At 40.7% G+C, this 17664-nt stretch overlaps 2 protein-coding genes across 5 annotated transcripts in view; one reads left to right on the forward strand and one right to left on the reverse strand.

Moving 5' to 3' along the window:
* CPEB3 (cytoplasmic polyadenylation element binding protein 3) overlaps positions 1 to 16105 on the reverse strand; it is a 180159-nt gene extending 164054 nt beyond the window's left edge. Inside the window, exon 1 of one of the 3 annotated variants that reach the window (XM_082339444.1) lies at positions 15899 to 16105. In XM_082339444.1, the coding sequence (XP_082195570.1) occupies positions 15899 to 15974 (76 nt within the window). In that variant the 5' untranslated portion in view covers positions 15975 to 16105. Of the gene's footprint in view, positions 1 to 15883 lie in introns of all 3 variants that reach the window. The other 2 variants (XM_082339443.1, XM_082339448.1) reach the window with 2 other exon arrangements.
* A 100-nt stretch (positions 16106 to 16205) lies between these two features.
* Positions 16206 to 17664, forward strand: part of MARCHF5 (membrane associated ring-CH-type finger 5) — a 50156-nt gene continuing 48697 nt past the window's right edge. The window contains exon 1 of one of the 2 annotated variants that reach the window (XM_082339631.1): positions 16206 to 16545. In XM_082339631.1, coding sequence (XP_082195757.1) covers positions 16511 to 16545 — 35 coding nt within the window. In that variant the 5' untranslated portion in view covers positions 16206 to 16510. The remainder of the gene's footprint in view (positions 16546 to 17664) is intronic. The other variant, XM_082339635.1, reaches the window with a different exon arrangement.

The following is a 17664-nucleotide window of genomic DNA, read 5'->3' on the forward strand; positions in this document are numbered from 1 at the left end:
TGGGAAGTGGAGAAGCCAGGTTTCAAACCCTAGCAATATGACTCTAAAACCCATGTTCTCAATTTCTTAGTCTTGTTTCCTCTAGAATAAAATAGAGATAATAATAACAGCTGCCCTACCCAAATAATCAGAATTATATTAGCATGTACAAGGGCATTTTCAATAAACTGTAAAGCAGTAGAGGTCAATGTATGAAATCCAAAGCTAACATTGACATGCAGATGGGTTCATCTGGAAGGTCTACACAAGTACAGATTTCCTTGTCTCCTTTCCACTTAATATTAGGAGTCAAATGAGTTGTGTTAAGACCATGCTTCTTCGAACAACAATGATCTTGCTCCCACACATTTCTTACCTCACCCCTTTCCATATCCTGTGTTCCTACTTATGGAAGCAAAATACAGTGGGACATATCCTTAAACTGCTAGAGGGTACAGATTTTATTGTTCATTCGTTTCAACATCTGTAGCTTTAGAAAATTTCTTCACCACCTGGCAATGATGATGATGATATTTATACTAACTGATCACTTATTTACGTAGGCATCTAAATAAGCATTTTACATGCCTTATCAGTTAATCCTCAAAATAATCCTAAAAGATAGAAGCTATCATTCTTCTCATTTTTCAGATGAGGAAACCAAGGTTTAAAAAGGCTAAATAATTTGCCCAAGGTGACATAACTAGTGGATGAATAAGCTCAGGTCTATTTTGACTCCAAAACTCAAGCTCTACAGCTTAACTCTTACCCCTCACATCTCGCCACACCCAGAGGACAGTGCCCACATTTTCTTTACAATCACTGCCTCCCATTGCTTTATTTTTATTTTTTTTAATTAATTCATTTATTTGGTTGCACCGGCCTTAGCTGCAGCAGGCAATGCCTCCCATTGCTTTAGTAACCATAGTTTTCCTACCAAAAGTCAAAACATGTGGCCTGACCATGTGAAATAATAAAACTCTAGAAAAATCCAGGACCTGTGCTTATTGGGCTTTTACCTTCCTCCCTCATACCTGATCACCTAGAACAAGCCCTATTCACATTGTTCTCGGCTTCTCTTTTGAGCTCAGGCCTGGTTCCTCTTAGTGTTAAATCCATCTCCCAAGCAGAGGCCTCCACCTAAACTCTTCACCCAAAAGCCTCAGAGCCTCGTAGAAAATGTGACCTCGACCAATCTTACCACCCTAAAAAATTCCTCTCGCAAAAGAAAAAGATGAAAAGAAACGGGTTTTTTTCCTCTTTTCTTTTCTTTTTTTTTTTATATAAGTTGTCCTTGAGACATTCCTTTGAAACATCCCACTCTTCTATCAATGGGCTCTCCCAGGGAAAGCAAGGAAAAGGAAAAGAGAAGTTTATCTGTTCTCTTAAGGGAGAGGCATTGTTTGGCCTCTCCATTCTAAAGTAGCTCTTTATTGCAGTTTGCACTGTAGGTCCTCTCAGAGAGGACAAAAAGAAAGCAGAAGACCTAAACTTCATATGCAGAAATAATCTGGAAATTCACTCATTCAACACATTTATTGAGCACGAACTATGCAGTAGGCTCCAAACATTTACTATTGCTCTCTTCCATCTAAATGCAAGATCAAGAATACTCAAAAGAAAAAAAAAAAAAGAATACTCAAAAGTAGTATACAAGAAAGAAAAGATCTTTCTACATGGGGGAGAGGGGGAATGGTTACTGAAAAAATAAAAATAAGAAATATCAGATAAGTGCTGTAAAGAACAAAAAAGGTGATGTGATGGAGAGAATCTGGTAAGATATTTACATTAGGTAGTCATTAAAGGCCTCAATGATGAAGTGACACCTGAATCAAGTTCACACCTGAATTAAAAGGACCCATCCATGTGAAGACTGGTAGTGGAGGATGCAAAGGGAACAGCTAATGTGAAGATCCTAATGCAGGAGGGATAAGCCTTTAAAGCAAAAGTTGGCAAACTTTTTCTGTAAAAGAGCCACATAGTAAATGTTTTAGGCTTTGCAAGTCACACAAGGTCTCTTGTTCCATATTCTTCTTTTTGTTCCTGTTGTTGTAGTTGTTTCACAATCCTTTAAAAATGGCAGTATAAAAATAGGCCTCTAGCAAAATTTGGCCCCTCTTAGTTTTCTGACCCCTGCTTTAGAGGAACATCTAATCTATTGCAGCTAGAGTAAACAAGGAGAAAGTGGTACAAGATGAGGTCTGAGAGGTAGTCAGGAGCCATATGGTATAGTGCCTTTTAGGTTATATTAAGATTTTGGGTTTTTTTTCTAAGTGTGATGGGAATCCCCTGGAGAGTTTTAAGCAGGGCAGTGACATGATCTGATTTATGCTTTAAAAAGGCCATCGTGGTTCTGTGTGAAGAACAGACTGTGGTGGGGATAAGAGTGGAAAGAGAGAGATAGTTGATTAGGAGGCCAGCTATTGTATCATCCAGGCAGGAGAGAACGAGGAGGGTGATGTTAGAGACAGAAAGAATTGAACAGAGAGGAACTAAACACTCTCGATGAAAGCTCTATCTATCACTGAGAAACAAAAACATAGAAGAATTCTTGAAATTTTACTTTAAAATCAAAAGAGTACTATAAAGAGCTTGACTAACAGAAAAATCTTGGTTACTCAAAATTTTAGCAATATTTTGACATGTTTGATTTATAGATATTTGACCTTCAGGAAGATCATCTTTTCCTCTCTCTGAATCATTTCCTCTAGTGAAATGGTTCAGTTTCTCCTCTGGTCCCTGACACTCATTATTTTCCCCATTTCATTTACATGTATTATGAAGTATACTGAGATTGTTCCTCTCATTTCAGAGTACACTGCAGTCAACCAAAAGAGCAAAACTGTTTGCTCTTTTAAAATCAGAGAAACTTCCAACTTCCCTTGGCAACCCGCCCTTCCCTCAAAGTTTTCACCATGAGGAAGTTGTAAATGTAGGTGGTTCTCACTCTACCCATACTCATTTTCTTATTCTTTCTTTGATAAAAATGAAGCTGAGTTTTTGAAAATTCATCAAGGTGTACATTTAATTTGGGCACTTTTGGGGTACAGTTGGGGGAGAAAACAAAAACAAAACCCAGACACACACACACAGAGGTTCCAATGATGGCAACTGTTAGAGAGAAGACAGATTAGATAGTGTCATAGGTTAGGTTCCTTGGAGACAGATTCTGAGACCAATTTCAAGCAAGAGATTTACTGAAGCAGGACGCAACCGGCAAATACATCTGCAATGCAATGAGGAAGACCAGGAGAGTCAGAGGGAGACACTGACCCCAAAGTGGTTGCAACTTGGCCAATACCTGTGGTAGCTGAGACAGGTCCCTCAGACTTGTCTTCAAATAAGGCAAGGAAGCTGGGTCTTTGCATCTTAAATCAGCCAGTCACTGGCTGTGGGCCAGTGAGGCATAACCTGGGAGGATAACCTAAAGTGAGGCAGTTCCCTGCAACCGAAGGCAACACCCAGCAAAAACAAAGCTTTTCACCATCAGGAACTAAAATTCCCAGCAGCTGAGGGAGGAGTACATTACCCATGAAGAGAGGATCTGGATTGGAGCACCACAGCACCCACTACAGAGGGATACTCAGGTGTTCTCATATAGTCATTTTTATTGTTTAATATGAATCAAGGCAGTATTTTACCATGGGTTTATAGTATTTTTATTAAAATACTCTAGTACTTTTTAGTATACCAAACATACTAATCAGCATGGCAACTGGTATTTACCACACAATACAGTATTTTACCACTTAAAGCATTTTTATTAAAAATAAATAGAGACCATTTTCAAATGTTTAGGAACATACTTTCAAAAAATACTGCTGGAAACGTGACTCAAGTGCCATTTCAACTGTGTACCTTTTTGCAGCTGATGATTAAACCTGAGTCATTTTTGACTCTTCCTCCTCCCTTATCAAGTCCTATGGCTCCTTCCATGATAAGACTCCTCCATCTATCCTTTTCTGTCACTGCCACCAATTCTGGTCCCCACCTTCATCTCCTCAAACTTAAAACATCTCCTGTGTCCAGTTTCATCCAAGTTGTGTTGGTTTTTTTTTTTTGCAGGGGGGATGCTCCATTGCATGACTTGCATTAATTACTCAAATAGTCATTGAAAATCTGTGCAAGGTACCAAGGAAATAATATTGAGCAAAAAAAGACAATCCCTCCATCTTTTTTTTTTTTCCATCTTTTATGAACATTAATTTCTAGTGAGTGAGACGGACTTTAAACAGTAAACTCCATGATAATTTCATGGCAGTTGTGATAAAAATGCTATGAAAAAGTACCAGATGTTATGGAACCATACAATGTTCGGACCTGGATTAGGGGGTCAGGGAGGGGTTTTCTAGAGTAAGTAAAATGAGCCTTAAAGAACAAAAGGATAAAGTTCAAAGGAAGTATGCTCCATGCAAAGAGAATACCATGCTTCTTCTTACCGTCAGGATCTGAAGAGGAGGAAGCATGGTGTATTCAAGGAACTAAAGAAGAAAGCCATACTGGCTAGCATGCTAGAGTTCAGGGTTCACTTGGGAAGCTAGAGGGAGGTGGGGAGTAAAGTAAAGCAAGATAAAGTAAGTGAGGGCAATACAAAACCATTAAAAATGGGGTTTTACATCTGGACACCAAGGGGGGAAAGCGGCAGGGGGGGTGGTGGTGGTGGTGGGATGAATTGGGAGACTGGGATTGACATATATACACTAATATGTATAAAATGGATAACTAATAAGAACCTGCTGTATAAAAAAATAAAATTCAAAAATTCAAAAAGAAATGGGGTTTTACTTTACTTTTAATGTTTCACTTTGAAATAATTTCAGAATTACAAAAATGTTACAAAAAAGAATTTCCCTCCACTTTTCACCCACATTCTCAAATGTTCACATCTTAAATGACCACAGTATAATTATCAAAATCAGAAAATTAACATTGATTCAGTACTATTATCTAATTTACAGACCTTATTTTACCAACTGGCCAACTAATGCCCCTTCTAAGAATCCAACCAAGAATCACACATTGCATTTAGTTGTCATGTCTCCTTAGTCTCCTTTAATATGGGACAATTCCTCAGTATTTGTCTTTCATGACCCTGACACCTTTTTTTTTTTTTTGGCCACGCATCACAGCATGCAGGATCTTAATTCCCTGACCAGGGACTGAACCCACACCCCCTGCATTGGAAGCATGGAGTCTTAACCACTGGACCACCAGGGAAGTCCCCTGACCTTGACACTTTTGAAGAACACTGGCCAGCTATCTGGTAGAATGTCCCTCAATTTTGGTGTCTCTGATGTTTCCTCATGATCAAATTCAGGTCATGCATTTTTGGCAATAATACCACAGAAGTCATGTTGTGTCCTTCTTAGTGCATCATTCCAAAAGGAACATGATGTGGATATGCCCCATTGTGGTAATGATAACTTTGATCACTTGGTTAAGGTAGTGTCTGCCAGATATCTCCACTGTAAAGCTACTATTTTTCCCTTTCTACTTAAATATCTTTGGGAAGATACTTTCTGACTATGTGAACATCCTGTTTATCAACATACTTTCACCCACTAATTTTAGCATCCATCAATGATTCTTGCCTATATAAATTATTCCTGTGGTGTTTGCAAATGGTGATTTGCTATTTTCATCAACGCTTCTAATTAGTTGTAATGCCACTATAAGAGTTTTTCCTTCTCCCCTGATTTATTCATTTATTTTTAACAGCATAAACTCACAGATTCATATTTTATTCTATAGGTTATAATTCATTATCATTATTTATTATGTTACTCAAAATGTCCCTGATTTGGCCATTGGGATCCCTTCAAGTTGACTCCTAGGCCCTTTTGACATGGCCGCATCAGTTTTTTAGCACATCCCTACTTTCTGGCACTGCAGATGTTCCAGGTTCATGTACTTTTCCTTTCCTACTAGTCTAGAATTAGCAGTTTCTCCAAAGAGCCCTTGTTCCCTCTATTGGAGATAGCACTAGGTATACTCATTGGTTCTGGGGTATAACTGCCTTAGGCCCTCTCAGCAGATACAGCCAAAAGCATATGTATGCACACATCTGTGTGTGTTTATCTATGTATGTATATCTATAAAATCATGAGTTTGTATCGATACTTCCACTTCCAAACATCTCAGGGTTCATTCTCGCCTTAGAAGTGTCTCTCCCTTTTAAAAATTCACTAAATATTTACTGAACACCTGCCAAGGGCCAGGCTCTGTGCAAGGCACTGGGGATACAATAGTGAACAAAACAGGTATGGTCCTGGCCTGCCCTCATGAAGCTTAGAAGGCATAACTCATGGATTATTCCCCTTTTCTACAAATTGCTAAATTTATGCTTTCTACTGGCTCCTTCTCACCAGGATTTAAACAGGCCACAGAAGGACTTCAAGCAGGTAACATGAGCAGTTCTACATTTCTTAACAAGTCATTCTACTCGTGAATCGAAGGAAGAAAGAGTAAACTGGAGAGGCCAATTGTCAAATCAGTTGAAGAGGGATGAAAGCAAAGGTGCGGAGACCAATTATGAGACTAGTAAGTAGTCCAAGGTAAGAGATGACAGGCAACTGGACTGGGGTGAAGGGAGGGGGCAATGGAAAAAAAATAAATGGATTTGAGAGATATTTAGGTGATAAATGGACCACACTTGGTGACTGACTGAAAGGTAGGGGGATGAGGTAAGGGAGAAGGATGACTCAAGGAGGACTCCTAGGTTTCAGGGAGTGTGTGCAGATATATTGGCTCAGATTTCCATAAATTGTAAATATATGACAATATGTCTCTTCCATTAAATGGTAAACAACCTGATGACAAGAACAGACTAACAATGTATTATTCATATATTTGTATCCCCAGTATTCCCACAGTGTCTGGTACATAGTTGGAGCTCAAGAACTTGTGTTGAATAAACAAATAGGTTATCTTTCTCAGACTTACCGAGTTGAGATTTCAGCTGTAGGGTATCAAATTAGTTATAATACCTTCATAAAAGCCTAAAACTCTTTTAGTAGAGGAAACTGACTTATACTGACTATCTATTCTCCCAAAAGACTATATCCTGGTCTTTTAGTTTATTACATACACTTTCTCTTCTATCATTAATTCATCTTACCCAAGAGGTAAAACCCAGAAGCTATAAAATAGAGGTAAACATTTGACTATAACAATGAAATTTCACTTCACACCTATCAGATTGCCAAAACTTAAGGCCTATTAAGTGCCTATTCCTGGCAGGAGGTAGGGGTAAGGGGAGGCCTCTGTTTCCTCACCTCCCAAATCAGGCTACGTGGATTAGGTGAAGTGTTTTTAGACTCAAGCAGGCATTTAGTAAAGATTGACACTGCCTTTCTCTTTACATATCCATATACTCCTCCTTCGAGACCCAATTCAAACCACTCCTCCACTAGGAAGCCTGCCCAGACCACTCCAATATGCGGCAACTTCTTTACCCTTCTCTGAGCTCCTGGGGTACCTATCTGTAAAATTCTTCAGAAATTAATCATGGGTAGTTCTGTGATTGCTCTTGCAATAAATCACTTTCTTCTTTACTTGTTATTTAACTATCACATATTCATACACTGTTCTCCAGTGAAGTCAGATATACCTGGATTCAAAGGTCAGCTATGCCACTTACTTGCTATGACTTCATCTCTCCATTGTTCAAGTTCTTATCTGTGATATGAGAGACACAGCCATCTATCTGATAAGGTCATTGTTAGCGTTTGAGATAATGTGTGTATAGGGCCCAGCACATGCCACGTATTGGGTGTTCAATAAGTAGATGCCAATAGGCATGCGTTAAGGGCAGCTGTCAGATCTTTTTCAAATGTCAATCCCCTCCCAGATACAGCACCTCACAGAGTGCCTCACACATGGCTGCTGCTTGATATTTTATTTACTTATATTCCACCTTGTCCAAAAAGGACCTAAGGCAGGGAGGTGTTCAACAAACATTTGTTGAATGATTACAGGCCACACTTTCCAGTCAGATTTTCCTTCCATTTTTCCATAATAAGCAGAACCACCATAATGTTGTGACTTTTTTTTTTTTTTTTGGCCACACGGTTTGTGGGATCTCAGTTCCCGACCAGGGATTGAACCCAGGCCACGGCAGTGAAAGCCCGGAATCCTAACCACTAGACCACCAGGGAACTCCCAATATTGTGACTTTTTTAAAGCCTTTAATCATCCTTCACTTGCACCAATGATTTTTTAAATTTAATTTACAAATTTTAACTATGAAATACATGCTCATGGTGAAAATGAAAACATCATAAGGGAATAAAATGAAAAGTAGGCTTCTCTCCCCATATTCAGTTTCACCATCCACAGGTAATATTAAAAAAACAACAACAAAACACATTTCCTATGTGTCTTTCTAGAAATCTCCTTACATACACATGCTAAGTTAAAAAAAATAATAATTTGGATAACACTATAGATACTATCTACTCCCTGCTTTTTTCACTTAACATATAGGTAGTATTTATTGGTTTTGGAGTTCGGCAACTATTCAACCTTCTTTAAGTTATTAAAGATCTGCTCTGATTTAGCAACATAAGAATATAAGCTCCACAAGAGCATTTTGTCTCTTTTGCTCTCCTCTATCCCCAGCACCTAGATAGTAAATGAATCATAACTATATGGTCAAAAGTGCTTGCTAATGAATGTATTTCCTTTTGAGGAACTGCCTTCATTCAAGGTACATTGCCTTCCTTTAGCCAAGTGGCAAGGAAGATTGATTAGATGCTCTCTCCTTAGATTTTGAACCGTGAGCAGAATACAAGCAGTTGGAGGGAGTTTATCCATTCCAGTGCTGAACCCATATGAGAGCATGGAATGTTCCTGCAAGATGGTTCTCCTGCCTTACTTTCAATCCTGTGAGCTCACCCAATTCCTTCCAATAAATTTCCTTTTGCTTAAGTTAGCTCAGTGTTTCTCAACCTCAGCGCTACTGACATCTTGAGCTACAACATCTTTGTTGTGAGGGGCTGTTCTGTGCATTGTAGTATGTTTAGCAGCATCCCCGGTCTCAACCCACCAGATGCTAGTGTAACTATCAAAAAAGTTTCCAGACATCAACAAATGTCCCCTAGTGGGACTGAATTAGCTAGAGTTGATTTCTGTGGAACAAAAAAAAAAACCTAACTGATGACCACTACATCTTTAGCAACTTTTCATTATGGCCTATATAGAAATATCTCATTTGTTTCAATAGCTCAGCTATATAATACTATGTTATATTGATATGTCATAAGTTAATACATCAGTCAACTAACAATGGACTTTAAGGCTTTATCTGGTGTTATTTTAAACAACAGCTTTATGGAGATACAAGTCAAACACCAAATAATTCACCCATTTAAAGTGTACACTTCAGTGATTTTTAGTATATTCACAGAGTTGTGCAGTCATCACTACAATCAATTTTAGAATGTTTTCATCACCTCAAAAAAAGGTGCACATCCCTGCACACCTTAGTTGTCACTCCTCAAAACTCCATCTCCCTCAACCCTAGGCAACCACTAATCTACTTTCTGTCTCTGTAGACTTACCTATTCTGAACACTTCATATAAACGGAATCATAGAATATGTTCTCTTTCGCACTGGCTTACTTCACTTAGCACAATGTTTTCGAGGTTTGGCCATGCTATAGCATTTAACAGTACTTCATCCCTTATGGTTGAATAATATTCCATTGTATGGACACATTTTATCTACCCATATATCAGTTGATAAGCATTTGGGTGGCTCCACTTTGTGGCTATTATGAATAATGCTGCTATGAACATTCATGTACAAGTTTTTGTGTAGACAGGTTTTCATTTCTCTTGGGTATATATCTGGGGATAGAACTGCTGGGTCATACGGAAACTTTATGTTTAACATTTTGAGGAAGTGCCAGACTGTTTCCCAAAATGGCCCCACCATTTTACCTTCCCATCAGCAGTGTACTAGAGCTCTAATTTCCTCACATTCTCACCAACACTTATTATCACTTATCATTTATTATTCATCTTTTTTATTATAGCCACCCTAGGGAGAGTGAAGTGGTATTCCATCGCGGTTTCGATTTGCATTTCCCTGATGGCTAACGTTGGTGAGCATCTCTTCAGGTGCTTACTGGCCATTTGTATATCTTTGGAGAAATGTCTATTCAGATCCTTTGTCCATATTTTAATTGGGTTCTTTGCCTTTCTATTATTGAGTTGCAACAAATCTTCATATATTCTAGACAGAGGTCATTTTTCAGATATATTATTTCCAAAAATTTTCTCCCATTCTGAAATGAGTGAAAGTCTGTTCACTTTCTTAACAGCACAAAAGTTTAAAATGTTTATTGTCAGTCTTTCAGGTAAAATAGTGTGAGATGAGCAGCTAGTTCAGCTTGTAGCTCAATCATGTAAAGTGTTTTGCTCTGAGACAACTATCATACTTTGGATGCAGCAGAAGTGTGCATATTTCCCATTTCATCACACAGAATATTCAAAATACACATAACCAAGGGTCAAAATTTAATAAATGAATATTTTTTACTGCTTAATCAAGGACATTCTTAAGTGAACTTTTGTTTTTATTCTATGTGTGCGGTAGTGAAGACTATATAACTATTAGTACAGTTTGGTGTCAGTGCCTTTAATGGTGCTAAGATACAAGCATTTACATCCACCATTGCTTGTGCTATCAGTGTAAATGCCAATGCAGTGAAAGAGGCAAATAATGTTTTAGTATTATTATAAAAATAGCTTTGACCTCACATACCTCTTGGAAAGGTTCTCAGGGAGCCCTAGGAGTCTGTTAGACAACTTTTTGAGAACTGCTGCTCTGACATCCACGCTTGTTTAAAAAAGAAAGTAATTCTTTATATATATTTTTTCGCATAAAATTGATACTCCTGAAACAAGATACAAGAAGGAAGATGTGGCATGTTATCCTGTGATTTTTACCTACTCCTGACACACCACTGCCTTATCCCAGGGACACCTAACCCGGAGAGAGGAATTTAACCAAGGACAATGAAAAGTAATGAGTCTTCCACAATATTTATGAGGAAAAGAAGACTAATTAGTAGATGATGACTTTTTTTGGTAAAATTATTTACCCTTTATAAATATCTTTTCCGTTAGAGTTGACATAAGCTATTAAAATTCTATTCTCTGCATAGCAGATGAAGATAAAGAGACAGGTTTTAGACTGTCTTTTATAAGTAGCCAGTGAAGCCTCTGTCCAGAATTAAGAAAAGGTCAATTCAAAGTAATCTTAAAGGGCTTACCTGGTGGCGCAGTGGTTAAGAATCCGCCTGCCAATGCAGGGGACAGGGGTTCGAGACCTGGTCCAGGAAGATCCCCCATGCCGAGAAGCAACTAAGCCTGTGCACCACAACTACTGAGCCTGCGCTCTAGAGCCTGCGAGCCACAACTACTGAGCCCACGTGCCACAACTACTGAAGCCCGTGCGCCTAGAGCCCGTGCTCCACAACAAGAGAAACCACCACAATGAGAAGCCCTCGCACGGCAATGAAGAGTAGCCCTCGCTCACTGCAACTAGAGAAAGGAACGAAGACCAATGCAGCCAAAAACAAATAAAATAAATAAACTTATAAAAAAAAAGTAACATTATAGATGCTAAGCCAGTAAAATGTATTCTGGGGACCAAGGTCTCCCTATAAAAGTCCTTTAAGAGACCCAGGAGCATTATCTATTTGAAAACTACTTAGCCAATCTAAGGCTCTTCAAGAACTTATAGCTGTGTTAAAGCAAACTTCTGAAATAGTTACAGACCATGGCTAAGTTACTGAGACCTAGGCCAGTCCTAACTTGTCTTTGTGCCCAACCCACCCTGCATACCACTGCGAAATTAATCCCCCTAAATCACTCTCACCTTGACTCAAGAACTTTTAGTAATAATTAAGAGCTAACACCAATGGAGCTCTTAACCATGTACCCAGCGTTGTCCTGAACAATTTAAATGAATTTTCTCATTTAATCCTCCCAGTAACCCAGTGAGGGAGGTTCTGTAATTCTCCTCCTGAAGATGAGGAAACTTTGGCTTAAAAAGATTCAATAACCCACCCAAAATTGCTGAGCCCCTGCGTGGCAATGCTAAGACTCAAATGTAGGTTTGAGTTGATGCTCTCAACCACTGTGGTATTTCTGCAGAGATACCATTGGTCTAATAATCACTTAGGAAATTTGTTTTTTAAAAAAACAGCTAATTGGGCACAACTACAAGGCACATGGATCAGAATGTCCAGGGTAATTCTCTGACTCACAGCAGGTTTGGGAACCACTACAAGTTAACTCTCCGTTTCCTACATAATGGAGTCCATTTCTTATGTCCTCCTCCCAGCAGGATTCTAGGATACAGGCAAAATTCCTTAAATTGGCTTACAAAGCTCTTCAGAGTCTGTCACTTGACTGACCTTTGTGGTCCCATTTTTACCCCAGGTCCTCTCTTTGTTTCGATTTCTCCCCTTCATCACAGGGCTTTCCTTCTCAGGGTATTTGCACATGCTGTCCTTTGGCCTGGGATGCTCTTCCCTCCTCCCTTTGTCCAATTAACTGTTGCTCTTCCTCAGTTCTCAGCATAATAGACACTTCCTGAGAAACTTTTCTGACCTCCCTGTCTAGGTAAAAACCCTAGTTATTATCTCTCATAACACCATGTACTACATTTGCAACCTAAAAAATGTATTTATGTGATTCTCTCTCTCCCACTATAAATGGTAAACTCCACAAAAGTAGGGACCACGCTTGTTTTTCTCATTATTGTGTCTCCAGTACCTAGCTTAGTGCCTGTCACATAAATATTGCTTGTTCAATAAATACTTATCAAAAGAATTAACAGCTTCAAGGCCTTTTAACTATTCCCTACTTAACCAACCAATCATATTTTTCACTTTTACTCAACAGAGACACAGTTCCAGTTACAGAGGTTAACTCCTCTCTCTACATCTTTTCATCCTTATCCAGACCCAAGATCCTTCTCCACCTCTTTACCTACATAATTCTTATTGCTACAAGGTAGAGCCTAAATTCCCCTTGTTTCACAAAGTTCTCTAACACACCAGCCCATAACAGTCTCTAAACGTCTACCTCACTTTGTATTTCTAGGCCAATTCATTTGGCACTTAATCATATGCTTCCATGTATCATTACGTAGTATTTCATATGTAAATGCCTTGTTTTAATTTTTTTTAATATAAGCCTTGGTAGGTAGTTTGTATGTTCTTAAAGGGTAGTTATTGTTTAATTTGTGACTAAAGTACCCAGGCACATCATAAATCCTCTGGAAATGTCTGCTGAATAAATTAATGAAGAATATTCTGTGGCCTGCAATGTGGACTCAGCCTGCAGTTTATCACCAAATTTGGCAATTGACAATTCTCCTTGGAAGGCACCTGGATACTTTATATATCTCTTTGGAATATCTCCAGGGCCCCTTTTGGCAGACAGTTCAAAACAAGTGTCATGGGAGAACATTAAAGTAATATACTACTTCAAATTTCCTAACATATTTAGAACAGTTCCATACTCAGGTATTTCTAAATCCATTATAAAATTATTAATGCATAAGTGCATTTCAACTTTTTATTTTGGGTGGGGGCTCAGACTAAGATCTAAGTAAGTAAGAAGTTTTTTCCTTCAAAATCAGAAAGTAAATTATAATTCCAATTATTCCAAGTCTTACCTGAAAACACAAAAGCCAAGGAAAACAAAGTTGACAAACAATACTGAAATTCAAGCTATGTGTGTCACCCATTTCAAATTTATTTGAAGGAATTTATTTCATGAGTTCTGTCAATCATGATTTTTGTCCATACTAATTAAAAAATATAAAAAATTAAAGTTAAATTAAAGAATTATCAGTTATCTGTTGATCTGTTTCTCTTTATATGTCCTTATGAATATTTTCTATGGAGCTAATTTTTTAACAGCTTTACTGAGATGTAATTTACATACTATAAAATTAACTCATATTAAGCATACAATTCAGTTTTTTAAGTATATTTACAGAGCTGTGCCACCACCACCAGAATCTAATTTTGTTTTATCTTATTTTTTTAATTGCAATATAATTCACAAGGTTGTGTAACCATCACCACTCTAATTCTGGAAATTTTCATCAACCCAAAAAGAAACCTCATACCCGTTAGCAATCTCCCCATTAGTCCCCAACTCTTCCAGCTCTAGGCAACCACTAATCTACTTTGTCTCTATGAATTTATTCTTAACATTTAATATAAATGGAATCATACAATATGTTGTTTTTGTGACTGGTTCCTTTCACTTAGCATAATGTTTTCAAGGCTCATCCATATTGTCACATGTATCAGAACTTCATTCCTTGTTATAACCTAATCACATTCTGTTGTATGACTATACCACACTTGGTTTATCCATTCATCAGCTGATGGATATTTGGGTTGTTTCCACTTTTTGGCTATTAGGAATAATGCTGCTATGAATGTTGGCATACAAGTCTTTGTGTAGACATAACGTTTTTATTTCTCTTAGGCAGATACCAAGGAGTGGAATTACTAGGTCAGGTGCTTATCGCTTTTTTTTTTTTTTTTTTTTTGCTAATCACCCTTAAGATGAATAACAGATTTTTTTTTCCTATTTCAAAGGATTTTTGACACAGCCAGGAAACAGAATTTTCATGAAAATGCTAATATAAATTCTTTTTTTTTTTCAATATGCTAAGATCAACTTCTATTTTTTGAGTAGCATGTATGTATCAATCTCCTTGTGGCTGACAATTGCTTAAGAGATAAATACACAGTAAGGGAAGACTTACTCAGTAGGAGTAGCAATAAATAGGAATTTAAAATATCAAACACCCTGATTAAATTACTTATTTCCCTCCCCTGTCAGGGGCCTGCTTCTCATTTCATGAGAAAAAGGTGAAGCATTAATTATAATTAGTCATGTAAATTCCCAAAGCTTTTCATAAAAGCATCTTTCAGAAATTGGAGGCCAAATAAACTTCTGGTCACATGTTATTTTTGTTTTTCTTCCTGGTGATGTACACTCTAGTTCAAATATATTCAGGAAGCAGACTTTGAGCAGAGAATTAAGAGCTTGTTGTACAATTCTACGTTAAAAAAAAAAAAAAAAGCTTAAGCAACACATTTTAATTTAAAGAAAAATCAAACCTCTTGCGGCAGAAATTAGGCATAATCAGGGGAAAACTACCAGACATCCTACCAATCGCAGCACTAGAGAACGCCACAGGTCATCCAAAAGACGCATTCCTGTTAGCCAACAGCTCTTTTCCTCCCGCCAAAGCTGTCCCTAGAGCGTCAGAGAATAAACCAACGAGCGATTTCTGATTTTTCCCTTTTCATCCCCCCCCCCCCACACACACACACATCCACCTGCTTGGAGGTGTCAAGGCGACTAGAAATGGTTAACAGCGACCAGCAGCAGCGAGAGAAACAAACACCCCTGACGACCCACAGCTGAGTAAGCAAGAGCTGTTTATTCACGAACACGTTCCGTTTGGAGACTAGTGGCGAGACCTTGAAAGCCCAGGCACATTTTAGAAGGTTCCTAGAGAGGGAGGGAATAAACTCCCCCCCACTACCCCGCCCCTCTCCCCCACGTCGGGCAAACATACACGGAGAGGTTCGGGTGGGAACCATCTCGTCTAGGCAGCCCCTGCCCTTCCGACCCCTCAGGAATAAACTCACGTACTAGAGCATCCGACCCCTTACGGGGGTTGCATAACTCCCCAAAATGGGTTCAGACGCGGCAGACGCTGGCCCCAGCGCCGAGGGCTTCAGAAGGCGCTTCTGCCACCCCCACCCCCGCCACGGCCCGCCCCGACGCCGCGGCCGCGACTGGGGACCCTGCCGAGAAATGGCCCTTTAGCCCCCCCCCCCCCGCCCCTCACCTGGCTCGGTCCCACCTGAGCACGAGAGCTGAGAGAAAAGAAACAGGCAGGGAGGGCTGACCTTGATGCTACTGACGGTGGAGCGGCACATCCCGCTGCTTCCTGGAAAGCGGCCCGCAGGACATTTTTCCCCCTGGAGGAAGGAAACGGGAGGGCGCCGGCCGGGCGGCGGCGGGCGCGACGGCGGTGGTCGGGGCGGGCTGTGCAGCCTCTTGCGGGAACGGTCCGAGGACTACATCTCCCAGGCTGCTCTGGGCCGCCTTGCGTCGTGACCCCGGCGCGCACTGAAGCGGTGACTCTTACCTCACAGAGGTAGCTCCTCCGCCGGCAGCAACTCGGCGCTCGCGGTCCATGGACCGGAACCCCGGGCCGACGGGCAGGAACCCGGGCCGCGATCGCCGCCTCCCCACCCCAGGCTCCTCCTCCTCGCTCCCCACCGCCTCCTCCCGACGCCCGCGGGCCGCGCACCGCCACCGCCGGGCTCGCGGAGCCGCCCCGGGAGGCTGGGTGGCGGGTTCGCGGCTGCCGCCGGACTGAGGCCTACTCCGCCGCCTCTCAGTGCTATTGTCCCTGGGCCCGGCCCTGACCGGGCCCACTGGGGAGGCGAGTGCGCCACCTCCGACGAAGATGCCGGACCAAGCCCTACAGCAGATGCTGGACAGGTACGGGCAGCCTTGGGGGAGGACGGGGGCCGGGCCTCGGGGCTCTTCGGAGCGGAGCCTAGCCTGCCGGGAGGAGTTCCACGGCCTGGGGGCCGAGTGAGGGGCAGAAAGTTTGGAGTCCGTACTTGGGGGGTGAGGACGGAGCGGGCGGCCTGGGTGCGTAGACTTAAACCGAAACTTAGTTACGGATTGGCGTCTGGTTTTGTCCGAACGCCGTTGCGAAGTGAGAGGGGTTCGTGTGAACCCAGAGAATTATTTTCTTTTTCTTACTGTCCTCCTCCCCTCCCCCCAAACTATGTTGTAACGTGTTTATCAGCGCTGTCACTGGCAAGAAGAAACAGACTAATTCTCTGGGGAGTGATCCCCCTCCAATTTGTACACTCTTTCCAAAAACCAAGGATAAGCATTCTGTTGGAAAGCCTGATAGGCTGACTTCATTCCTCCTTCCTCCCCCATCCCATCCCCACCCCAAACTATAAGGTCAAGAGTATCCGCAAGGGACTTTAACGGACAGACCAGAGTAGAGGTTATGGAAAACAGCCATAAGTCCAACCCTGAACACTTAGCGTATTTTACCATTCGTTGAGTTCACTGAGAAAGTTTCATCTTATCATGGGGCAAGTTCCTGGGGCGGGGGGGGCTCCAGTCGGTAAAACTCTTTCTGTGAAATCGGCTGCACCGCCCTCTGCTGTTGAAATTCTAGGCCATGGGTTCTACCACGAGTTTTTGGAGACCCTTACTCCACATTTTCCCCTAAGCCAGGACATAACTTCCTGGCCTAGCCAATGCTACAGGCTAATGCATGTTTGGTTGCCTACAACTCTCAGTAGACCATTTGCCACCCAGTTCAGCGTGTGGTACAGGTCTTCGTACTGAGGAAAAGTCCAACTGTAAGGTTGGCAATGAAAGGCCAACCTTAAATGAGATTATACCCAGTTAAATGCTGTTGGGATCACACCCAGAACACAAGTCACTCAAGAGTACGTCTTCTTCCAGAGTGACAGACATTTCCTTTGGAGCTTAGAGTTTTGAGACATCTAAGTTGATAGAAATCATGGTACTGACTTTCTCCAGTTGGGGTGACCCAGTGATTAATCCAGACCTTGTTTGAGGGGAGCA

This window comes from Balaenoptera borealis, assembly GCF_965194805.1.
Source record: "Balaenoptera borealis genome assembly, chromosome: 10".
Lineage (NCBI taxonomy): Eukaryota > Metazoa > Chordata > Mammalia > Artiodactyla > Balaenopteridae > Balaenoptera > Balaenoptera borealis.